At 50.0% G+C, this 24,239-nt stretch overlaps 1 protein-coding gene across 6 annotated transcripts in view; it reads right to left on the reverse strand.

Annotated features, from left to right (window-relative positions):
• col16a1 (collagen, type XVI, alpha 1) overlaps positions 1-24,239 on the reverse strand; it is a 779,331-nt gene that overhangs the window by 362,513 nt on the left and 392,579 nt on the right. For all 6 annotated transcript variants that reach the window (XM_072502210.1, XM_072502224.1, XM_072502220.1 and 3 more), the window contains one exon: positions 7,808-7,933. In XM_072502210.1, the coding sequence (XP_072358311.1) occupies positions 7,808-7,933 (126 nt within the window). The remainder of the gene's footprint in view (positions 1-7,807; positions 7,934-24,239) is intronic.

Below are 24,239 nucleotides of genomic sequence, written 5' to 3' on the forward strand. Positions count from 1 at the left end.
ATATGGGGGAGGGGGCTATGGGGGAGGGGGTCTATGGGGGAGGGGGGATATGGGGGAGGGGTGTATGGGGGAGGGGGGATATGGGGAGGGGGGATATGGGGGAGGGGGGATATGGGGGAGGGGGATATGGGGGAGGGAGGATATTGGGGAGGGGGATATGGGGAGGGGGATATGGGGAGGGGGGATATGGGGGATGGGGGATATGGGGAGGGGGGATATGGGGGAGTGGGGATATGGGGAGGGGGGATATGGGCGGTATGGGGGAGGGGGGTGGGGCTCACCCTGGCTGCCCTGACGAGGTTGTTCACCTTCTTGTGGCATGGGGTGCCTGTCCGTGGTGTCAGGGCCACAGCGCTGACGGCCTCTGCCACCTCCCGGCTGTGGTGTGGGGCGACTCTGCGGCCGTGTCCGGGATACAGGGCGTCCCTCCTCTGCTCCACTGCGTCCAGGAGCGCCTCAATGACGCGGGACTGAAACCTCGGGGCTGAGCGGCGGGCGGCCATCCGGTCGGGTCTTCTGGTCGGGTGGGGGGAGCAGCGCGTCTTTTGAGCCGTCACGCCGTGAACCACGCGAGCCAGCGCCACGTCGCTGCTAGCCCATTCCGGGCCGGAGACTTAGCGACGTTTGGGGCGACGCGATGCAGGTGGGTTTTGCGCCGTTTTGGCGCCGGTCGGCGGACATCGCGCCGATAACGGAGAATTTCGTCCCATCGTTTGTAAGCCTTGGACTGAGTTCAAAGGTTGTTTCCAATGTGGATTCCGAGGACACCTCCTTACAGATTTGGGCTGGAACCCCTTCAGCCGGACAAAGAGGAGACATCCTCGGACATATACATTGGATATCTAATGAGTACTAAACGGAAACTCATTGACTTGATGGCTTTTCTTCCAAGCACATGGGCACTAACTGATAAATCTCTAGAAGGTGTGAACAATCTTAGCCCTTTTCATCCAACAGGTGGAAAGGAGACTTCAGATTTGCCTTATATGGAAAGTGATTTGGCATTTTTGAGACAGCAGACATCTTAGCTTGACTTCTAAGAATAATACAAGAAGCTGTCTCAAAACAGATCCATTGACAACCAACTTGAAGAAACTTCAATCCAGGGAGTGACAGAGGAAGGCATCTGAAAACAGTCACTGGTCTCTGTAATGTAACCAGGTAGCTAAAAGAACCAAACCTACAGACCAAAAGTAAAGGAACTTTGTCTCCTCCCTATAAACCTGATCCTGCCTACAAATCTCACGCGGTAAAGCAACCTCTGGAAACCTGACAGTTGAAGCCTCAGCAGCGGTAGAAACGACTATAACCTCAAAACTTTCACTTCAGACAAGGCAACATCTCAACCTCAGTTAGCAGCTGTCTGAATCAGAGGCGTGAAGAACTTAAAAGGCAAGTAAAAAAAGTTTAAAAGATTTAAACCTTTGGTGTTAAAATTGCAGCAGCCCATCAGGATTCACCCCAAAGAAGAGGGTCATTGGTGGGTGAGGTTCACAAAAAGGAGCCAAAGACTGGGTGAATCCACTGATTCATTTATGAATGACTTGTGTCAACTGGCCAATAATTGTGGTGATAAAGATTTAAAGCAGGGGTTACTTCATGACCGCTTTGAAGACGGCGTGCTCAACCACACGCTACTGGACCACTTGCAATCCAGGGAGGACTTAATTTTACAGAAGGCCAAACAGTTTGTAAGGCGGTCTGAGCTGTAAAAGCCAAATCAAGGAGTGCTCTTTGGAGACACCGAAGGTCAAGAGGGATGGATCCAGTTTGGACGCCCTAAATCAGGAACCTTTCCCGCCGAAAAGCCTGCAAACACCCCTGACAAAATTACCGAAGAGGCGGGAAAAACCCTTCCACCTATTTAAAATGTTCCAGACATGGCACTGAAATGGAGCACTGCTGTGAAGACTGCCCAGAAGGGAAAGATGAATGTTTTCTCTGTGGCAAGAATGGGCATTTTAAACAATTGTGCAGACCTAGGCCGGATTTGTCCGGCCGTTGGGATTCCTTTGTCCTGCCGGCTGCGCACCCCCGCCCGTGGGTTTCCCAGCAGCATGGGATGGCTTCAATAAAAATTCCCATTGTCAAGCAGCGGGAAGAGAGAAACCCATCACCACGAATGACGTACCGCTGAGGAACACGCGGCTGGGGGAAATGAAGAATCCCACCCTTAAAGTTCACTTTAAAGGAAGACAGCTGAAGTGACTCACACTCATTTTGAAATCCAGGAAATTGGAAATACAGCGTTCCAACCTAATGATTTCTTCGGAGAAATCCTAATAAGCTGTTCTAGTTTGCAGAGCTGGAAGTCCGAGGATACAGGACAGAATTTAAACTGGACACCGAATTGGACTGGCTTAAGGAAGTAGAAATGCAGCCATTTAAAATATGGCTATAGTGGGCACAGGCCTCAAAGTGAAGGATCAATTCACTACAACCCTTCGACATGAAAATAAAGGAATCAAAAACCTCTTTATATTTTACAGAACCAGCAAATTCCTCTGCTCAGCAGGTCGGTGTGATGAAAACTTGGTCTTCCACAAAAGGTTGTTGCGGTAAAGACACAGGACAATGCAGCACTATTCAGGGATGAATTTCCAAAGGTGCACTGCAGCGCGAATGGAAGTCGCCTCATTGCGCAGTGAGCTGGTAACTATTGCAGAAACACCAGTAGGAGATTGTGGATCTGTCACTTCCGTTTAAACACGAGAGGAGCGTGTGGATCTTGATTGGTTCTTTCCAGACAGAGTTCAAGTGAATGAAGCTGCCGCAGAAAGATCTGTTGGAAGAAGCGATCCAAGATCTTTCTGTACTCTTTGATTCCACTGCCAATTCCGCCGAAGCTTTTGTTCTCTCTTTTGAGGAGAATCGTCCCATTGTTGAAGAAAGTAATGTAGAGGTGAATTAATTCACTTATTCCACTGAGCCCACCGACGTCAAGCATCAACAATGTATGCAGGTCATAGACAGCTAGCTATCCAGGGAGAATGTGATGCTTAACACCAAGTTGGATAAAACAAGTCACGGAGGTCCAGAGCTTATTAATTTGTACAAATGTTAGTTGCAGTTTGCACTTAGATCGCACCAACAAGTCACGGATACACTCAAATCTTCTTTCAGTAAAGAAATCAAAGCCCAAACTGCAGAACCTCTGCAGCTGAAGTATTTTGCAGGAACTTCCTACAGATCCCAGTCCTGAGGTTTATTCCATTGTTGATGATGGTGCAATCCTAATTTCTCTTGCTGACCCCACAATCCCGGTCTCTGGAGCGGAGTAGCCTCACGCTGAAGTAAGTGTGGAAATGATACCGCTGCCTACAGAAAGTGAAAATCCTACTCTAACAGTATTGGGGAAGTCTTCCTCTCATTGTATCCTGCAGTTGTCTTCAGGATGTTCTTCATTCTTCCTTTCATTCGCTCCTTGTTCAGGTATTGAATCTCTTGTCATCACAGCAACAGTGAATGTTACAGCTTCTCACAGGAGCTAGATGTGCTTCATTTTCTCAAACCGGTGCTTTATCCATTTGCCCAATGTGTAGCACAGAAAATTACAGAGAGAATTTCAGTTCGTCGTCATCCATTTCAAGGGATTGTGATCATTAGGGTCCTGGAGATTTCTCTCTTTAATCAGTTTCTCTTTGAATGGTTTTCACTTCCTTTATATTCACGTTATTGTACATCTCACAGCCCAGGCGTGTTGAGAAACTGCAGTGCCACTCCGCCAATGTGCTTGCCTTCCAAAGACAAGATAATGGAACATTTTTCCCTACACGTCCTCCAGGAGAACCAGGAATGCTGTTGGGGATTGACGCCTTTGGCAAAAATGAGTTGGGGACTGGGTTGTGGTAGTTGGATGAAAACTGCGAACAGTATGTCAGGTCAATAGATGGTGGAAATGAAATGTAAACATTTAGGCAGAATGCTATAGCAGTTTTGCGATTTATACTTGTGGGACGTGTAAAGGGTTAATGGTTATGTTAATTAGACAATGATGTTCATATAATCCCTACAGTGCAAATGGAGGCTATTGGGCCCTTTGAGTTTGCGCCAACATTCTGAATGAGCACCCTACCTAGGTCTATCCCTATCCACATAGCCCCACCTAATCATTGAACACTAAGGGGCAATTAAGCATCGCCAATCCACCTAACCTACACATCTTTGGTCTGTGGGACGAAATTGGAGCACCCGAAGGAAACGCACGCAGTCATGGGAAGAACGTGTAATCACTACACAGTCACCCGAGGCTGGAATTGATTCCGGGTCCCTGGTGCTGTGAGGCATACCATGTTAATGACGATGTAAACATTTTATCAGGGTCAGATGATCAAGAGGCTCTAAGGGAACTAGACAGAGAAAAGTCTGCACCCAGGGTCAATAGGCGGGATTCTCCGATTGCTGACGCTGAAATCACGTTCGACGATTGGCCGGAGAATCCCCTTTTACGCCAAAATCGGGGGCGGCGCCGTTTTTCCGATGCTCCACCCCTTCAGAAACGCCGCACACCATTGGGACAACCTTAGGACATCACCAGAGGCCCTCCCCTGATGCTCAGCTCCCGATGGGCTGACTCCCCTACGGCATCGGTCGCAGGTCCTCTCAACATTCGTAAAATTGGTGTGGTGGCTGAGGACTGTGTTCAGCGCCGCCACAGTCAGGAGTGGGGGGTAGGGGGAAAGAGGGGGGGGTGGGAGGGAGAGGGGTGTGGGGGTTCCGCTTGCGAGGGGGGGGGTTCTGCGGGGGCTCGGGGGACTGGTTGGGGGAGGTCCGGTCGTGGCGAGGGCGGTTACAGGGGGCAATTTGTGGCAGGCCGTGTCTGCGCGTGGCCGGTGCCATGTTGTACGGTGTAACTGCTGCACGGCGCAGCCGCCGCAGGGCGCATGCGTGGCCGCGGACCAGACCATTCTGCGTCCGTATCGGTAGGTAAAGCTGGGGGCTTTACGTGGCACGGCTGCAACCCCCCCACCGGTTGGAGCTGCGGCGGCAGCGCTGACTTTTTGGTCGTAAGACCAGTCGCATCCTCCGGACCTAGCCGCAGAATCGAAGAATCCGGCCCAATGTTCTTACCATGAGGTCCTGGATGTAAATAGTCCTGAATAAATAGTTTCAAGAAAAATCTAAATACTGACTATCCCCAAGTTATCAAGGTGTAAGAGAAATCTCATTCAGCCAGAGGATCAAGTAAAGGACAGCAAGCATAAAACATGCAGCCCAAAACACTGGATATGGATTTCTGACAGAGCCAGCTCCTATTTCCAATCTCCATGTGGAAGCCCTCGCCCTTATTCTTAACAACTTTGGGGAGAGAATTCCAGATTTCCTCTATCCTTTGTGTGAAGACATCCTTCATGATATCAGTCCCAATTGGTGTAGCTCTAATATTAAGGTCCTCCAATTGTGTGCAGGATCCAGATTGCGATCTCTCAGGCGATCTTGTTAGATCTCACGAGACGTAAAGACCATAGGGAATCCCGGGAGAGGACCCTCCTGGAATCTACCGGCCGCTTCCCAACCCAATTCCAGTGGGAGGTACTGGGTAGATCATGTCCTTAGTCATTTTTTGGGGCCTTGGGGAGGTTAGCCCCAGCAAAGCCCCCACTTGGAAATGTTTTCAGCAATGGGGAGCTGAACTCGCCGGCAACACCGGCTCCTCAGTCATTGAGCCACCATTCTGAAAGGGTGCCCCGATCTCTAAGTCAGCTTGAGGGTCCCCCACAGCTTCCACCCATGGGCAATGTCACCCCCCCCCCCACACATGGGCTTTTACCCCCCCCACAAGCGAGGAACCCCCCCCTATGGAGTTGCCGAGGGCCCCCCTTTTCAAGCCTCCCCACTCTCCCTTTCATCCCCCTCCTTTCAGGACCCCCACCCTTCACACCCCCAACCTGAATGAGACCCCTCCATACCCATCCTTGACCACATTCCCAGCCTTCATACGCCCCTCATCTCCCCTTTCAAGGGCATGAGCCCCCCTTCTCAGATCCAGACCTTTGGCAGTGCCACTCTGGCAGCCCGGCTACCCAGGCACCCTGGCAGTGCCAAGATAGCAATGCCACCCGGGCAGCTTGGCAACAGCAAACTACCACTGCCAAGGTGCCCGGGTGTCAGAGGGCGAGGCAGGGTGCCACCCTGACCTGTCCCCGTCCACCCATGGGTCTCCAATGGCCTGTGAGAGCCCCCAGGTATCGTTATACTTGGTCCACGTTTGTGTGGACCATGGCTCATTAAAATATCCAGATTGCGACACCTCACGGGAGTTCAATCGCGAATCTCGGAGAAGCCTCTCGTGAGATTCAACGTCCTCGCCATGACAACATGTTGGTCGCGACGAGGTCGCCAAATCACACCCATTTCTCTCTGCCTGACCTGTTGAGTATTTCCAACACTTTATTTGTTTTTATTTCAGATTTCCAGCATCTGCAGTATTTTGCTTTGTAATTATTTTTGTACATGGTCACCAGCTTTGAATGATTTCAGTATTTGGATTCTTAAATCTCTCCACAGTTCCTAGGTTTTACCATTTTGACAATACTCTAATCCATCTTTCTTCAGTCTTCACTCATCTTCTTGCATGATGGAAATAACTTTTTTCATCTGTTAGGATGCCAGACCAGACCGAAACTTTGGTTAAGATACCGGATGAGAGCCTCAAACAATTTGTCTATTTATAAAATTGTGAGGAAAGGATACTTCACCCCAGGAGTGATGACTCTGACCAATACGTATCTTTTATGTTAAAACAAACTTTAATTTATCACAGAAGTAACCACATTAACATCAAAGAAATAGACTTACAATTCAGTTAAGACAGTTCTTAAAGAAAAGGAAAAACCAAAACTTACTATTTATACCTGCTACTAACTGCAATTAAGCAATCCAATACAGTTCAAATGTCATTTATAAATAAAATTAATAAACAGGTTACTTGCTTTATTGTGTAGAGGCTTTTGGAAAGAGGGACCCTTTCAAGAGTAGGTCCCGTACACTTCAGCTCAACCTCGCAGCATTTGACAAAGCTGCGATTCAACTTAAAATCCTATCACAGGCTGCCAAACTACAGAAGGACCTGGCTCCTCCCATTAATTACATCATCTGTAGTACCTCACTAAGTTCCATGACCTGTTTAGCTAGGACTAAATAGCGCCCCCTCTATTATCTAACTTGCAGGGAATCTTCAGCAACCAAAACACTAGAGTCCATTAGCCCTTTATCTCTAGCCAAGTAAGTGGTTAAAATCTATAATTGCCCCACTCTTTTATGACCCCTTAATTACAGCTTTAGCAGGCACACAGTCTGGGTACCTAACCTAGGTTCTTCAATGATATTACTGCGACAAGTATATACCTTAACCCAGGCTTGTAAAAATTTAACTGCAACACATATAAAATATAATATACAATAATTTCTACATTCACCACACATCCATCAGGGATACGGCACCGGTATGGTGGATGTTGTGCCCGCGTATATTCGGCTGAGGTGTGGCTAAAGCTGATTAGTTTTGAAGCCAAGAAGTTGGCTTTTGACATATACATGAAGGAGAGACGAATGTTATAGCCACATTCGCCCTGGATAAAGTAATGTTCCTGGACTGCGATGACAACTAGCAATAATGATTTTCCAGTGAATCATCTGGAGTTGGGGCACATTACCCATCTTACAGTTCTTCACTAGACCTGACTCTACCTATTATTAGAAGTTGATTGTTCCCATTGCGCCGAACATTCCACAACACGTGATAACCGATTTGTTTCCAAATTTGAGAAGACAATGGTAAAGCAGTCAGCATTTTAGACTTTCTCACCTGTCTGCCAGGCTGAGTTAGGGCCGCTGGTTGTTTTCCTGTCTGGCTCCCGTTTCCATCATCTGGGACATTATTTTGAAGATGACCAGTCTGATGACCAGTGAGGCACAGCCCACATCCATCACCCTGTGTTGTAAAGAGGAAGTTTGTATCTTCAGTGCATGTCACCACATTTCCAACAACATGCCATTTTCCAGTTTAGAACTCATCCACTAACAATTCAATAGTGGCCATGTGCATTGACTACATTGCGGCTGCGATTACAGCTTCATACTGAGTTAGTCTAACCCCTTCATTCATCCTCCGCAACCCACTCCCTAAATTTGCAGATGCCGCAAGTTGCCACCATCCAATATGCAGATCAATTTCATCCCACCGCAGAAACAGAAGGTCAAGTCAGGAAACTCCCTGACCCGGTAGACCAGCCTCCTTGAAAAAGGCTCTTGCTCACCACCTTTTCGGGGAGACGGAGGAGAGGCAGGTTTGAGGTGACAGCAGAGGCGAGGAGGGTGGATGGTGAGCCCGGCAGGCTGTACGCTTGCTTCCATTCACTGGCATGTCAGTCAAGTTTTAAAGATGAATGTCAGGCATTCACCCCTCTTCAACTGCACACCTCAGGCAAGGGGCAAGATTGAGAGGCGGGGCCTTCATGAATAACCTCAACCACTATGAGAATTGAACCCAAGCTGCTGGTCTCGCGAGGCATCGCAAACCAGCAGTCCAGCCAACCGAGCTAAACCGACCATATACATAATATGCGCTATGTACCGGACCAATAAACATGTAACAACAGTAGCAAACTTTGAAATGCTGATGAGTGTGTCGAAGTGGGAATGGAAGATGTAGACGTGACATAGAAAGGACATCGGGGTGATGGAAGGAATGGAAGGGGTATGGGGTAATGGGAGTGTGTAGAAGGGGTATGGGGGTAATGGAAGGCGTGGAAGGGGTATGGGGTAATGGGAGTGTGTAGAAGGGGTATGGGGGTAATGGGAGTGTGTAGAAGGGGTATGGGGGTAATGGAAGGTGTGTGGAGGGGGTATGGGGTAATGGGAGTGTGTGGAAGGGGTATGGGGGTAATGGAAGGTGTGGAAGGGGTATGGGGGTAATGGAAGGTGTGTGGAGGGGGTATGGGGGTAATGGAAGGTGTGGAAGGGGTATGGGGGTAATGGAAGGTGTGTGGAGGGGGTATGGGGTAATCGGAGTGTGTGGAAGGGGTATGGGGGTAATTGGAGTGTGTGAAAGGGGTATGGGGGTAATGGAAGGTGTGGAAGGGACATTGGGGTGATGGAAGGTGTGGAAGGGGTATGGAGGTAATGGAATGTGTGGAAGGGGTATGGGGTAATGGAAGGCGTGGAAGGAACATTGGGGGAATAGAAGGTGTGGAAGGGGTATGGGGGTAATGGAAGGTGTGTGGAGGGGGTATGGGGTAATCGGAGTGTGTGGAAGGGGTATGGGGGTAATGGAAGGAGTGGAAGGGGTATGGAGGTAATGGAAGGTGCGTGGAAGGGACATTGGGGTGATGGAAGGGGTATGGAGGTAATGGAATGTGTGGAAGGGGTATGGGGTAATGGAAGGTGTGTGGAGGGGGTATGGGGTAATCGGAGTGTGTGGAAGGGGTATGGGGGTAATTGGAGTGTGTGGAAGGGGTATGGGGGTAATGGAAGGTGTGGAAGGGACATTGGGGTGATGGAAGGTGTGGAAGGGGTATGGAGGTAATGGAATGTGTGGAAGGGGTATGGGGTAATGGAAGGCGTGGAAGGAACATTGGGGGAATAGAAGGTGTGGAAGGGGTATGGGGGTAATGGAAAGTGTGTGGAGGGGGTATGGGGTAATCGGAGTGTGTGGAAGGGGTATGGGGGTAATGGAAGGTGTGTGGAAGGGACATTGGGGTGATGGAAGGGGTATGGAGGTAATGGAATGTGTGGAAGGGGTATGGGGGTAATGGAAGGCGTGGAAGGGATATGGGGGTAATGGAAGGTGTGTGGAAGAGGTATGGGGGTAATAGAAGGTGTGTGGAAGGGATATGGGGGTAATAGAAGGTGTGTGGAAGGGATATGGGGGTAATGGGAGTGTGTGGAAGGGGTATGGGGGTAATGGGAGTGTGTGGAAGGGGTATGGGGGTAATGGGAATGGGTGGAAGGGACATTGGGGTAATGGAAGGAGTGGAAGGGGTATGGGGGTAATGGAATGTGTGAAAGGCGTATGGGGGTAATGGAAGGTGTGGAAGGGATATGGGGGTAATGGAAGGTGTGTGGAAGATATATGGGGGTCATCAAAGGTGTGTGGACGGGATATGGGGGTAATGGGAGTGTGTGGAAGGGGTATGGGGGTAATGGGAGTGTGTGGAAGGGGTATGGGGGTAATGGAAGGTGTGGAAGGGACATTGGGGTGATGGAAGGTGTGGAAGGGGTATGGAGCTAATGGGAGTGTGTGGCAGGCGTATGGGGGGAATTGGAATGTGTGTGGAAGGGGTATGGGGGTAATGGGAGTGTTTGGAAGGGACATTGGGGTAATGGAAGGAGTGGAAGGGGTATGGTGGTAATGGGAGTGTTTGGAAGGGACATTGGGGTAATGGAAGGAGTGGAAGGGGTATGGTGGTAATGGGAGTGTTTGGAAGGGACATTGGGGTAATGGAAGGAGTGGAAGGGGTATGGTGGTAATGGGAGTGTGTGGAAGAGGTATGGGGGTAATGGAATGTGTGGAAGAGGTATGGGGGTAATGGGAGTGTGTGGAAGAGGTATGGGGGTAATGGGAGTGTGTGGAAGGCGTATGGGGGTAATGGGAGTGTGTGGAAGGGGTATGGGGGTAATGGAAGGTGTGGAAGGGGTATGGGGGTAATGGGAGTGTGTGGAAGGTACATCGGGGTAATGGGAGTGTGTGGAAGGGGTATGGGGGTAATGGAAGGACTGGAAGGGGTATGGGGGTAATGGAAGGTGCGGAAGGGGTGTGGGGGTAATGGAAGGTGTGTGGAAGGTGTATGGGGGTAATGGAAGGTGTGTAAGGGGTATGGGGGTAATGGAAGGTGTGGAAGGGGTATGGGGGTAATGGAAGGTGTGGAAGGGGTATGTGGGTAACGGAAGGTGTGGAAGGGGTATGTGGGTAACGGAAGGTGTGGAAGGGGTATGTGGGTAACGGAAGGTGTGGAAGGGGTATGTGGGTAACGGAAGGTGTGGAAGGGGTATGTGGGTAACGGAAGGTGTGGAAGGGGTATGTGGGTAACGGAAGGTGTGGAAGGGATATGGAAGGAGTGTAAGGGGTATGGGGGTAATGGGAGTGTGTGGAAGGGGTATGGGGCTAATGGAAGGTGTGTGGAAGGTGTATGGGGGTAATGGAAGGTGTGTGGAAGGTGTATGGGGGTAATGGAAGGTGTGTAAGGGGTATGGGGGTAATGGAAGGAGTGGAAGGGGTATGGGGTAATGGAAGGAGTGGAAGGGGTATGGGGGTAATGGAAGGTGCGGAAGGGATATGGGGGTCATGGAAGGTGTGTGGAAGGGACATTGGGGTGATGGAAGGTGTGGAAGGGGTATGGGGGTAATGGAAGGTGTGTGGAAGGGGTATGGGGTAATGGAAGGTGTGTAAGGGGTGTGGGGGTAATGGAAGGTGTGTGGAAGGGACATTGGGGTGATGGAAGGTGTGGAAGGGGTATGGGGGTAATGGAAGGTGTGGAAGGGGTATGTGGGTAACGGGAGGTGTGGAAGGGGTATGGGGGTAATGGAAGGAGTGTAAGGGGTATGGGGGTAATGGGAGTGTGTGGAAGGGGTATGGGGTAATGGAAGGTGTGTGGAAGGTGTATGGGAGTAATGGAAGGTGTGTAAGGGGTATGGGGGTAATGGGAGTGTGGAAGGGGTATGGGGGTATTGGAAGGTGTGTAAGGGGTATGGGGGTAATGGAAGGAGTGGAAGGGGTATGGGGGTAATGCAAGGTGTGGAAGGGATATGGGGGTAATGGAAGGAGTGGAAGGGGTATGGGGGTAATGGAAGGTGCGGAAGGGATATGGGGGTCATGGAAGGTGTGTGGAAGGGACATTGGGGTGATGGAAGGTGTGGAAGGGGTATGGGGGTAATGGAAGGTGTGGAAGGGGTATGTGGGTAACGGGAGGTGTGGAAGGGGTATGGGGGTAATGGAAGGAGTGTAAGGGGTATGGGGGTAATGGGAGTGTGTGGAAGGGGTATGGGGTAATGGAAGGTGTGTGGAAGGTGTATGGGAGTAATGGAAGGTGTGTAAGGGGTATGGGGGTAATGGGAGTGTGGAAGGGGTATGGGGGTATTGGAAGGTGTGTAAGGGGTATGGGGGTAATGGAAGGAGTGGAAGGGGTATGGGGGTAATGCAAGGTGTGGAAGGGATATGGGGGTAATGGAAGGAGTGGAAGGGGTATGGGGGTAATGGGAGTGTGGAAGGGGTATGGGGGTATTGGAAGGTGTGTAAGGGGTATGGGGGTAATGGAAGGAGTGGAAGGGGTATGGGGGTAATGCAAGGTGTGGAAGGGATATGGGGGTAATGGAAGGAGTGGAAGGGGTATGGGGGTAATGGGAGTGTGGAAGGGGTATGGGGGTAATGCAAGGTGTGGAAGGGGTATGGGGGTAATGGAAGGTGTGTGGAAGGGACATTAGGGTGATGGAAGGTCTGGTCCAGAATGTACTGGGTGCTGCAATCCTCACCACCCTTTCCCCCTGCCCAGTAAAAGGTCAAGGTGAGTCAGCCCAAAATCACAGTGGCTTCCCCATAGCAATCTAATGCAGGGAGCAGCGTTAATTATTATAAGGCAAGAATTCCACCCCTTTCTCTGGAGGATGCCCCACCTTAAGAAAGCTTCCAGCTAATCGGATGGGCCGCAGCTCTGAAATCCCAGCAGCGCCAGTCGGGAGCACTGGCATTTCATTCAGTCCCACCATGTCAGAAAGCCTAGGCAAGTCTGGTGTCAGGGGTCTCAGTGAGCGGATGGGCCACGGGGAGGTAATAAAAGGGGAAGGGGAATGATCTTGGGTATCATGCATCTCTGCTGAACCAGGGAACCTACAGCGGAGATCTTCCCCCAACTCCTGGTCCACACCAGGCTACACACAGCAAAACAAAGAACAAAGAAAGAACAAAGAAAAATTACAGCACAGGAACAGGCCCTTCGGCACTCCAAGCCTGTGCTGATCCAGATCCTCTATCTAAAACTATCGCCTATTTTCTAAGGATCTGAATCCCTCTGCTCCCTGCCCATTCATGTATCTGTCTAGATGCATCTTAAATGACGCTATCGGGCCCGCCTCTACCACCTCCGCTGGCAAAGCATTCCAGGCACCCACCACCCTCTGCGTAAAGAACGTTCCACGCATATCTCCCTTAAACTTTTCCTCTCTCACCTTGAACTCGCGACCCCTAGTAATTGAGTCCCCCACTCTAGGAAACAGCTTCTTGCTATCCACACTGTCTGTACCTCTCATGATTCTGTAGACCTTAATGAGGTCCCCTCTCAACCTCCATCTTTCTAATGAAAATAATCCTAATGTACTCAACCTCTCTTCATAGCTAGCGCCTCCATACCAGGCAACATCCTGGTGAACCTCCTCTGCACCTTCTCCAAAGCATCCACATTCTTTTGGTAATGTGGCGACCAGAACTGTATGCAGTATTCCAAGTGTGGCCGAACCAAAGTCTTATACAACTGTAACATGACCTGCCAACTCTTGTACTCAATACCCCTTCCGATGAAGGAAAGCATGCCGTATGCCTTCTTGACCACTCTATCGACCTGCACCTTCAGGGTACAATGGACCTGAACACCCAGATCTCTTTGTACATCAATTTTCCCCAGGGCTTTTTCATTTACCGTATAGTTTGCTCTTCATAGAATCATAGAATTTACAGTGCAGAAGGAGGCCATTCGGACCATCAAGTCTGCACCGGCTCTTGGAAAGAGCACCCTACCCAAGGTCAACACCTCCACCCTATCCCCATAACCCAGTAACCCTACCCAACACTAAGGGCAATTTTGGACACTAAGGGCAATTTACCATGGCCAATCCACCTAACCTGCACATCTTTGGACTGTAGGAGGAAACCGGAGCACCCGGAGGAAACCCACGCACACACGGGGAGGATGTGCAGACTCCGCACAAACAGTGACCCAAGCCGGAATCGAACCTGGGACCCTGGAGCTGTGAAGCAATTGTGCTATCCACAATGCTACCGTGCTGCCCCGATGCCCTCTTGAATCGGATCTTCCAAAATGCACCACCTCGCGTTTGCCCGGATTAAACTCCATCTGCCATTTCTCCGCCCAACTCTCCAATCTATCTATATTCTGCTGTATTCTCTGACGGTCCCCTTCACTATCTGCTACTCCACCAATCTTAGTGTCATCTGCAAACTTGCTAATTAGACCACTTATACCTTCCTCCAGATCATTTAAGTATATCACAAACAAAAGTGGTCACAGCATGGATCCCTGTGGAACACCACTGGTCACAGTTCTCCATTTTGAGGAACTCCCTTCCACTACTACTCTCTGTCTCCTGTTGCCCAGCCAGTTCTTTATCCATCTAGCTAGTACACCCTGGACCCCATGAGACTTCGCTTTCTCTATCAGCCTACCATGATGAACCTTATCAAGTGCCTTAGTGAAGTCCATGTATATGACATCTACATGACATCTTCCCTCATCAATCAACTTTGTCACTTCCTCAAAGAATTCTATTAAGTTGGGTACGAAGTCTTACAACACCAGGTTAAAGTCCAACAGGTTTGTTTCAATGTCACTAGCTTTCAGAGCGCTGCTCCTTCCTCAGGTGAATGAAGAGGTATCTCTTCAGGGGGACAAACAGGGGGAATGAAGAGCATTCAGACAACAATGCTCTTCATTCCCCCGGTTTGTCCCCCTGAAGAGATACCTCTTCATTCACCTGAGGAAGGAGCAGCGCTCTGAAAGCTAGTGACATCGAAACAAACCTGTTGGACTTTAACCTGGTGTTGTAAGACTTCGTACTGTGCTCACCCCAGTCCAACGCCGGCATCTCCACATCATGGCTATTAAGTTGGTAAGACATGACTTTCCTGCACAAAATCATGTTGCCCATCACTGATAAGCCTATTTTCTTCCAAATGGGAATAGATCCTATCCCTCAGTATCTTCTCCAGCAGCTTCCCTACCACTGATGTCAGGCTCACCGGTCTATAATTATCTGAATTATCCCTGCTACCCTTCTTAAACAAGGGGACAACATTAGCAATTCTCCAGTCCTCCGGTACCTCATCCGTGTTCAAGGATGCTGCAAAGATATCTGTTAAGGCCCCAGCTATTTCCTCTTTCACTTCCCTCAATAACCTGGGATAGATCCCATCCGGACCTGGAGACTTGTCCACCTTAATGCCTTTTAGAATACCCAACACATCCTCCCTCCTTATGCCGACTTGACCTAGAGTAATCAAACATCTATCCCTAACCTCAACATTTGTCATGTCCCTCTCCTCGGTGAATACCGATGCAAAGTACTCGTTAAGAATCTCACCCATTTTCTCTGACTCCACGCATAACTTTCCTCCTTTGTCCTTGAGTGGGCCAACCCTTTCTCTAGTTACCCTTTTGCTCCTTATATATGAATAAAAGGCTTTGGGATTTTCCTTAACCCTGTTTGCTAAAGATATTTCATGCCCCTTTTAGCCCTCTTGATTCCTCGTTTCAGATTGGTCCTACATTCCCGATATTCTTCCAAAGCTTCGTCTGTCTTCAGTCGCCTCAAACTTATGTATGCTTCCTTTTTCCTCTTAGCTAGTCTCACAATTTCACCATTTCTATTCCTCATTTTCACAGGGACATGTCTGTCCTGCACTCTAATCAACCTCTCTTTAAAAGCCTCCCACATATCAAATGTGGATTTACCTTCAAACAGCTGCTCCCAATCCACATTCCCCAGCTCCTGCCGAATTTTGGTATAGTTGGCCTTCCCCCAATTTAGCACTCTTCCGTGAGGACCACTCTTGTCTTTGTCCATGAGTATTCTAAAACTTACGGAATTGTGATCACTATTCCCAAAGTAATCCCCGACTGAAACTTCAACCACCTGGCCGGGCTCATTCCCCAACACCAGGTCCAGTATGGCCCCTTCCCGAGTTGGACTATTTACATACTGCTCTAGAAAACCCTCCTGGATGCTCCTTACAAATTCTGCATCATCTAGACCTCGGACACTAAGTGTATCCCAGTCAATGTTGGGAAAATTAAAATCTCCTATCACCACCACGCTGTTGCTCCTACATCTTTCCATGATCTGTTTACATATTTGTACCTCTATCTCACGCTCGCTGTTGGGAGGTCTGTAGTACAGCCCCAACATTGTTACCGCACCCTTCCCATTTCTGAGCTCTGCCCATATCGCCTCATTGCTCGAGTCCTCCATAGTGCCCTCCTTCAGCACAGCTGTGATATCCTCTCTGACCAGTAATGCAACTCCTCCACCCCTTTTACCTCCCTCTCTATCCCACCTGAAGCATCAATATCCTGGGATATTTAGTTGCCAATCATGCCCTTCCCTCAACCAAGTCTCAGTAATAGCAATAACATCATACTCCCCGGTACTAATCCAAACCCTAAGTTCATCTGCCTTACCTACTACACTTCTTGCATTAAAACAAATGCACCTCAGACCACCAGTCCCTTTGCGTTCATCATCTGCTCCCTGCCTACTCTTTCCCTTAGTCACGCTGACTTCATGATCTAGTTCCTTCCCGGCTTTAGTTACTACCTCCTGATTGTCCACTAACCTCCTCATTTGGTTCCCATCCCTCAGCACATTAGTTTAAAACCTCCCCAACAGCGTTAGCAAAAGCACCCCCAAGGACGTTGGTTCCAGTCCAGCCCAGGTGTGGACCGTCCAATTTGTAGTAGTCCCACCTCCCCCAGAACCGTTCCCAATGTCCCAAAAATCTGAACCCCTCCCTCCTGCACCATCTCTTAATCCACGCATTCATCCTGCCTATTCTTTCATTCCTACTCTGACTACCACGTGGCACTGGTAGCTGCTGGACTTCCCGTAAGGATTGGGTTTCACTCCATTTTGGCTGAAACAATGGCAGTGGTGGAATGAAGCACAAGGGTGATCTGTTATCCTGACTCCTCCTCTGATCACCCCCCCACCCCAGCTCTATGGTCCATGACTCCTCTAAGGAGCCATGACAAGAGTCCTTGAGAAACTGGTGGGGCTGGGTGTGAGGGAGGGTGATATGAGAGGGCAGTCCTAATGAACACAGCCACTTTGGGAGTACAGGTGGGAACACACTACACACAGCCTTATCCCAACACTGGTGAAAATTGTCATAATTAGGAATGGGGTAGGAATCCTTGAATTTAGTTCCTTCCGCATTTTGGCTCCCAAGTTGAATCTGGGCCACAGATTATAATTTTGGACTCTCTCCTGCTCCATTTGGACAGAATCTTCTGTCAATAGACTGTGAGCATGAGTCAGGATCATATCCGGGTCCTCGCCCTCTTCCACCTGGATGCTGGCCTGCAACATCTTCTCATTGGCGGCAAATTAAGATCAGGATCCGCTGTTCAATTAAGGATGTTGGGGTGGGTCCCTGAGGCTGCAGGCCTACTTAGAGGGTCAGGTACAGCTACTGTTGGATGTGGCGTATGCAATTCGAGTGAGGATAGGTTCAAACAGGAGACCTCACAGGCCCTCCCCTGGCCTACTTCCAGCAAGTTGTCTGCAGGTGCATGTCCGGTTTAGTCCTCAGCCCGTCCACCATTTGGAAGATCCTGGCACCATGCCCAATCAAACCAGTCAATCTAATCAACCCACAAAATGACATTTCATTCTGCCGATCAGCTCTCTGCCACTGCTGGGCGAGGAACCTCTGCAAGTTTTCAACATCCTCTGGAAACATTGCTTGAAGGTGGGAGGCTCCCATTTAAAAAAAACATCCTCCTGGTCAGACCTGAAAGCCTGCTCAGCCACAGACCCAACAAGTTTCCTCCCCTTGATGAGCAGGAACTAAATCTGTGGAAACGGAATTCTCCTCCTGTCCATTTATGAGTGATGTTTAGTTGTCTCTCTAGATTCCAGATAGCTTTTATCTTCTTTTGTTTTCACTTTTTTTTCTCCTACCTCTCCATCTTCCTGTCACCCAGTTATGCCATCTTTCATTTCTCTGCCCTTGTGTAACTTTGCCACTTGGTCCGGGTTCCACTTCTGCTTTACAAATCTTCTGTCATTGATGCAGGCTTGAATTACTCTTACATTACCCCTCTGCCACCCTCTGTGCCTCTCCCAGCATTCTCAACACAGCCCATCAAGTTCATAAATTTCTTATTTTTATTCAGAGCCCATCAAGTTGCCCGTGGATATCTGCATATATGCTAGGAGATCAACAAATTCATCAACCCCAACCTCCACTCCCTCGTTGATCTTCCACCCAATCCATTCACAGGCTGTTTTTGCTATTATCCATTCATTGTGGAACATCACCTGCCATTAATCTGAGCAGCATCTCTCTCACCCTTAACCCTGTAACTCACCCTGGTCTTGCCCTTTGGTATGACTGCACATTTTCGCTCCCTCAAGTCAAAATGATGTAGGTCTGTACACCACTGCCGCAGAACAGGTTTAACTATCGATCATTACAGCTGCTTGGCCATGTTCCCCTGTTTAAAAGCAACACTTTTGCAGAATCATCTTGGAATGCAATGTTTTTTTTTAATAAATATTTTATTGAAAATTTTTGGTCAACCAACACAGTACATTGTGCATCCTTTACACAACATTATAACAATACAGATAATAATGACCTTTTTTATATAAACAAAAAACAACAAATAAATAAATATTAAATAACAAAAATGAAAACTAGCCCTAATTGGCAACTGCCTTGTCACAGGCTATACCCCCCCCACCCACCCCCACCCCCATCCCTCCCCCCCCCCCCCCCCAAGTCCTGGGCTGCTGCTGCTGCCTTCTTTTTTCCCCCATCTATCTTTCCGCAAGATATTCGACGAACGGTTGCCACCGCCTGGTGAACCCTTGAGCCGACCCCCTTAGGACGAACTTAATCCGCTCTAGCTTTATGAACCCCCCCATATCATTTATCCAGGTCTCCACCCCCGGGGGCTTGGCTTCTTTCCACATTAGCAATATCCTGTGCCGGGCTACTAGGGACGCAAAGGCCAAAACATCGGCCTCTCTCGCCTCCTGCACTCCCGGCTCTTGTGCAACCCCAAATATAGCCAACCCCCAGCTTGGTTCGACCCGGACTCCTACTACTTTTGAAAGCGCCTTTGTCACCCCCACCCAAAACCCCTGTAGTGCCGGGCATGACCAAAACATATGGGTATGATTCGCTGGGCTTCTCGAGCACCTCGCACACCTACCCTCCACCCCAAAAAATTTACTGAGCCGTGTTCCAGTCATATGTGCCCTGTGTAATACCTTAAACTGAATCAGGCTTAGCCTGGCGCACGAGGACGACGAGTTTACCCTGTTTAGGGCATCTGCCCACAGCCCCTCCTCGATCTCCTCCCCTAGCTCTTCTTCCCATTTCCCTTTTAGTTCGTCCACCATAGTCTCCCCTTCGTCCCTCATTTCCCTATATATATCCGACACCTTACCATCCCCCACCCATTTCTTTGAGATGACTCTGTCCTGCACCTCTTGTGTCGGGAGCTGCGGGAATTCCCTCACCTGTTGCCTCGCAAAAGCCCTCAATTGCATGTACCTGAATGCATTCCCTTGGGGCAACCCATATTTCTCGGTCAGCGCTCCCAGGCTTGCGAACTTCCCATCCACAAATAGATCTTTCAGTTGCGTTATTCCTGCTCTTTGCCACATTCCATATCCCCCATCCATTCCCCCCGGGGCAAACCTATGGTTGTTTCTTATCGGGGACCCCCCCAATGCTCCGGTCTTTCCCCTATGTCGTCTCCACTGTCCCCAAATCTTCAGTGTAGCTACCACCACCGGGCTTGTGGTGTAGTTCCTCGGTGAGAACGGCAATGGGGCTGTCACCATAGCCTGCAGGCTGGTCCCCCTACAGGACGCCCTCTCTAATCTCTTCCACGCCGCTCCCTCCTCCTCTCCCATCCACTTACTCACCATTGAAATATTAGCGGCCCAATAATACTCACTTAGGCTCGGTAATGCCAGCCCCCCCCCTATCCCTACTACGCTGTAAGAATCCCTTCCTCACTCTCGGAGTCTTCCCGGCCCAAACAAAACCCATGATGCTCTTTTCTATCCTTTTAAAAAAAGCCTTCGTGATCACCACCGGGAGGCACTGAAACACAAAGAGGAATCTCGGGAGGACCACCATCTTAACCGCCTGCACCCTCCCTGCCATTGACAGTGCTACCATATCCCATCTCTTGAAATCTTCCTCCATCTGTTCCACCAACCACGTTAAATTTAGCCTGTGCAATGTGCCCCAATTCTTAGCTATCTGGATCCCCAGGTAACGAAAGTCTCTTGTTACCTTCCTCAACGGTAGGTCTTCTATTTCTCTACTCTGCTCCCCTGGATGCACCACAAACAGCTCACTCTTCCCCATGTTCAATTTATACCCTGAAAAATCCCCAAACTCCCCAAGTATCCGCATTATTTCTGGCATCCCCTCCGCCGGATCCGCCACATATAGTAGCAGATCATCCGCATATAAAGATACCCGGTGTTCTTCTCCTCCCCTAAGTATTCCCCTCCATCTCTTGGAACCTCTCAGCGCTATCGCCAGGGGCTCAATCGCCAGTGCAAACAGTAATGGGGACAGAGGACATCCCTGCCTTGTCCCTCTATGGAGCCGAAAATATGCCGATCCCCGTCCATTCGTGACCACACTCGCCACTGGGGCCCTATACAACAGCTGCACCCATCTAACATACCCCTCTCCAAAACCAAATCTCCTCAACACCTCCCAGAGATAATCCCATTCCACTCTATCAAATGCTTTCTCGGCATCCATCGCCACTACTATCTCCGTTTCACCCTCTGGTGGGGCCATCATCATTACCCCTAACAGCCTCCGTATATTCGTGTTCAGCTGTCTCCCCTTCACAAACCCAGTTTGGTCCTCGTGAACCACCCCCGGGACACATTCCTCTATTCTCATTGCCATTACCTTGGCCAGGACCTTGGCATCCACATTTAGGAGGGAAATTGGTCTGTAGGACCCGCATTGTAGCGGATCCTTTTCCTTCTTTAAGAGAAGCGATATCGTTGCTTCAGACATAGTCGGGGGCAGTTGTCCCCTTTCCTTTGCCTCGTTAAAGGTCCTCGTCAGTACCGGGGCGAGCAAGTCCAAATACTTTCTGTAAAATTCAACTGGGAATCCGTCCGGTCCCGGGGCCTTTCCCGTCTGCATGTTCCTAATTCCTTTCACCACTTCTTCTACCGTGATCTGTGCTCCCAGTCCCACCCTTTCCTGCTCTTCCACCTTGGGAATTTCCAGCCGATCCAAAAAATCCATCATTCTCTCCCTCCCATCCGGGGGTTGAGCTTCATACAATTTTTTATAAAATGTCTTGAACACTTCATTCACTCTCTCCGCCCCCCGCTCCATCTCTCCTTCCTCATCCCTCACTCCCCCTATTTCCCTCGCTGCTCCCCTTTTCCTCAATTGGTGTGCCAGCAATCTGCTCGCCTTCTCCCCATATTCATACTGTACACCCTGCGCCTTCCTCCATTGTGCCTCTGCAGTGCCTGTAGTCAGCAAGTCAAATTCCACATGCAGCCTTTGCCTTTCCCTGTACAGTCCCTCCTCCGGTGCTTCCGCATATTGTCTGTCCACCCTCAATAGTTCTTGCAGCAACCGCTCCCGTTCCTTACTCTCCTGCTTCCCTTTATGTGCCCTTATTGATATCAGCTCCCCCCTAACCACCGCCTTCAACGCCTCCCAGACCACTCCCACCTGAACCTCCCCATTGTCATTGAGTTCCAAGTACTTTTCAATACATCCCCTCACCCTTAGGCACACCCCCTCATCCGCCATTAGTCCCATGTCCATTCTCCAGGGTGGGCGCCCTCCTGTTTCCTCCCCTATCTCCAAGTCTACCCAGTGTGGGGCATGATCCGAAATGGCTATAGCCGTATATTCCGTTCCCCTCACCTTCGGGATCAATGCCCTACCCAACACAAAAAAGTCTATGCGCGAATAGACTTTATGGACATAGGAGAAAAACGAGAACTCCTTACTCCTAGGTCTACTGAATCTCCACGGGTCCACACCTCCCATCTGCTCCATAAAATCCTTAAGCACCTTGGCTGCTGCCGGCCTCCTACCAGTCCTGGACTTCGACCTATCCAGCCTTGGTTCCAACACCGTGTTAAAGTCTCCCCCCATTATCAGCTTTCCCGTCTCTAGGTCCGGGATGCGTCCTAGCATTCGCCTCATAAAGTTGGCATCATCCCAGTTCGGGGCATACATGTTTACCAAAACCACCATCTCTCCCTGTAATTTGCCACTCACCATCACGTATCTGCCCCCGTTATCCACCACTATAGTCTTTGCCTCGAACATTACCCGCTTCCCCACTAATATAGCCACCCCCCTGTTTTTCGCATCCAGCCCCGAATGGAACACCTGCCCCACCCATCCTTTACGCAGCCTAACCTGGTCTATCAGTTTCAGGTGCGTTTCCTGTAACATAACCACATCTGCTTTAAGTTTCTTAAGGTGTGCGAGTACTCGTGCCCTCTTTATCGGCCCGTTGAGCCCTCTCACGTTCCACGTGATCAGCCGAGTTGGGGGGCTTCCCACCCCCCCCCCCCCCCCCCCCCCCCTTGCCGGTTAGCCATCATCTTTTTCCAGCTTCTCACCCAGTTCCCACGCAGCTGTATCTCCCCCAGGCGGTGCCCCCCCGCCCATCCTCTCCCGTACCCACTCCCCCCTTTCCCCAGCAGCAGCAACCCAGTAATTCCCCCCTCCCACCCCCCCCCGCTAGACCCCCCGCTAGCGTAATTACTCCCCCCATGTTGCTCCCAGAAGTCAGCAAACTCTGGCTGACCTCGGCTTCCCCCCGTGACCACGGCTCGCACCGTGCGACGCCCCCTCCTTCCTGCTTCTCTATTCCCGCCATAATTATCATAGCGCGGGAACCAAGCCCGCGCTTCTCCCTCGGCCTCGCCTCCCATGGCCAACGCCCCATCTCCTCTCCCTCCCCACCTCCCCCCATCACCACCTGTGGGAGAAAGAAAAGTTACCATACCGCAGGATTAGAACATAAAACCCCTCTTCGCCCCCCCCATTCGCCCCACCACTTTGTCCAAACGTTCTTTTTCATAATCCACTCATTCCAGTTTTTCTTCTACAATAAAAGTCCACGCTTCATCCGCCGTCTCAAAGTAGTGGTGCCTCCCTTGATATGTGACCCACAGTCTTGCCGGTTGCAGCATTCCAAATTTTATCTTCCTTTTGTGAAGTACCGCCTTGGCCCGATTAAAGCTCGCCCTCCTTCTCGCCACCTCCGCACTCCAGTCTTGATAAACGCGGATCACCGCGTTCTCCCATTTACTGCACCGAGTTTTCTTCGCCCATCTAAGGACCATTTCTCTATCCTTAAAACGGAGGAATCTCACCACTATGGCTCTGGTAGTTTCTCCTGCTCTCGATCCTCGCACCATAACTCGGTACGCTCCCTCCACCTCCAACGGACCCGTCGGGGCCTCCGCTCCCATTAACGAATGCAGCATCGTGCTCACATATGCCCCGACGTCCGCCCCCTCCACACCTTCAGGAAGGCCAAGAATCCTCAGGTTGTTCCTCCTTGCGTTGTTTTCCAGTGCCTCCAACCTCTCCACACATCGTTTCTGGTGTGCCTCCTGTATCTCCGACTTCACCACCAGGCCCTGTATATCGTTCTCATTCTCGGCTGCTTTCGCCTTCACGACCCGAAGCTCCTGCTCCTGGGTCTTTTGTTCCTCCTTTAGCCCTTCGATCGCCTGTAGTATCGGGGCCAACAACTCTTTCTTCATTTCCTTTTTTATCTCCTCCACGCAGCATTTCAAGAACTCTTGTTGTTCAGGGCCCCATATGAAACTGCCACCTTCCGACGCCATCTTGGTTTTTGCTTGCCTTCCTTGCCGTTGTTCCAAAGGATCCGCTGCAATCCGGCCACTTTCCTCTCCTTTTTCCATCCGTGTCCAGGGGGTTGGAATGCAATGTTAATTGTTAATTTATTCAAATCATCACCAACCATCTTTTTAAAACCCTCCCTTCCTTCACCCTTATTAACAACAAGTGTGAGAAGTGCATGGATCCACCTTTTGCTAAGGCCCAGACTATTTGTTCAACTGCCATTGCTGTTTCCCTTCCTTCACCAACTGGCAAAACGTCCTCCCAGGCACCACACTGCCCTCAACCCCCTCTCTCTAATCCTGATGCCATCCCGTTGTCTCTTTCTCTTATCTCTGCATTGTGGCATCCACCAGACCCTCTCATCAAAGGAACTCTGTGACGAGGG

The sequence above is a fragment of the Scyliorhinus torazame genome, chromosome 1, assembly GCF_047496885.1.
Source record: "Scyliorhinus torazame isolate Kashiwa2021f chromosome 1, sScyTor2.1, whole genome shotgun sequence".
NCBI classification, from domain to species: domain Eukaryota; kingdom Metazoa; phylum Chordata; class Chondrichthyes; order Carcharhiniformes; family Scyliorhinidae; genus Scyliorhinus; species Scyliorhinus torazame.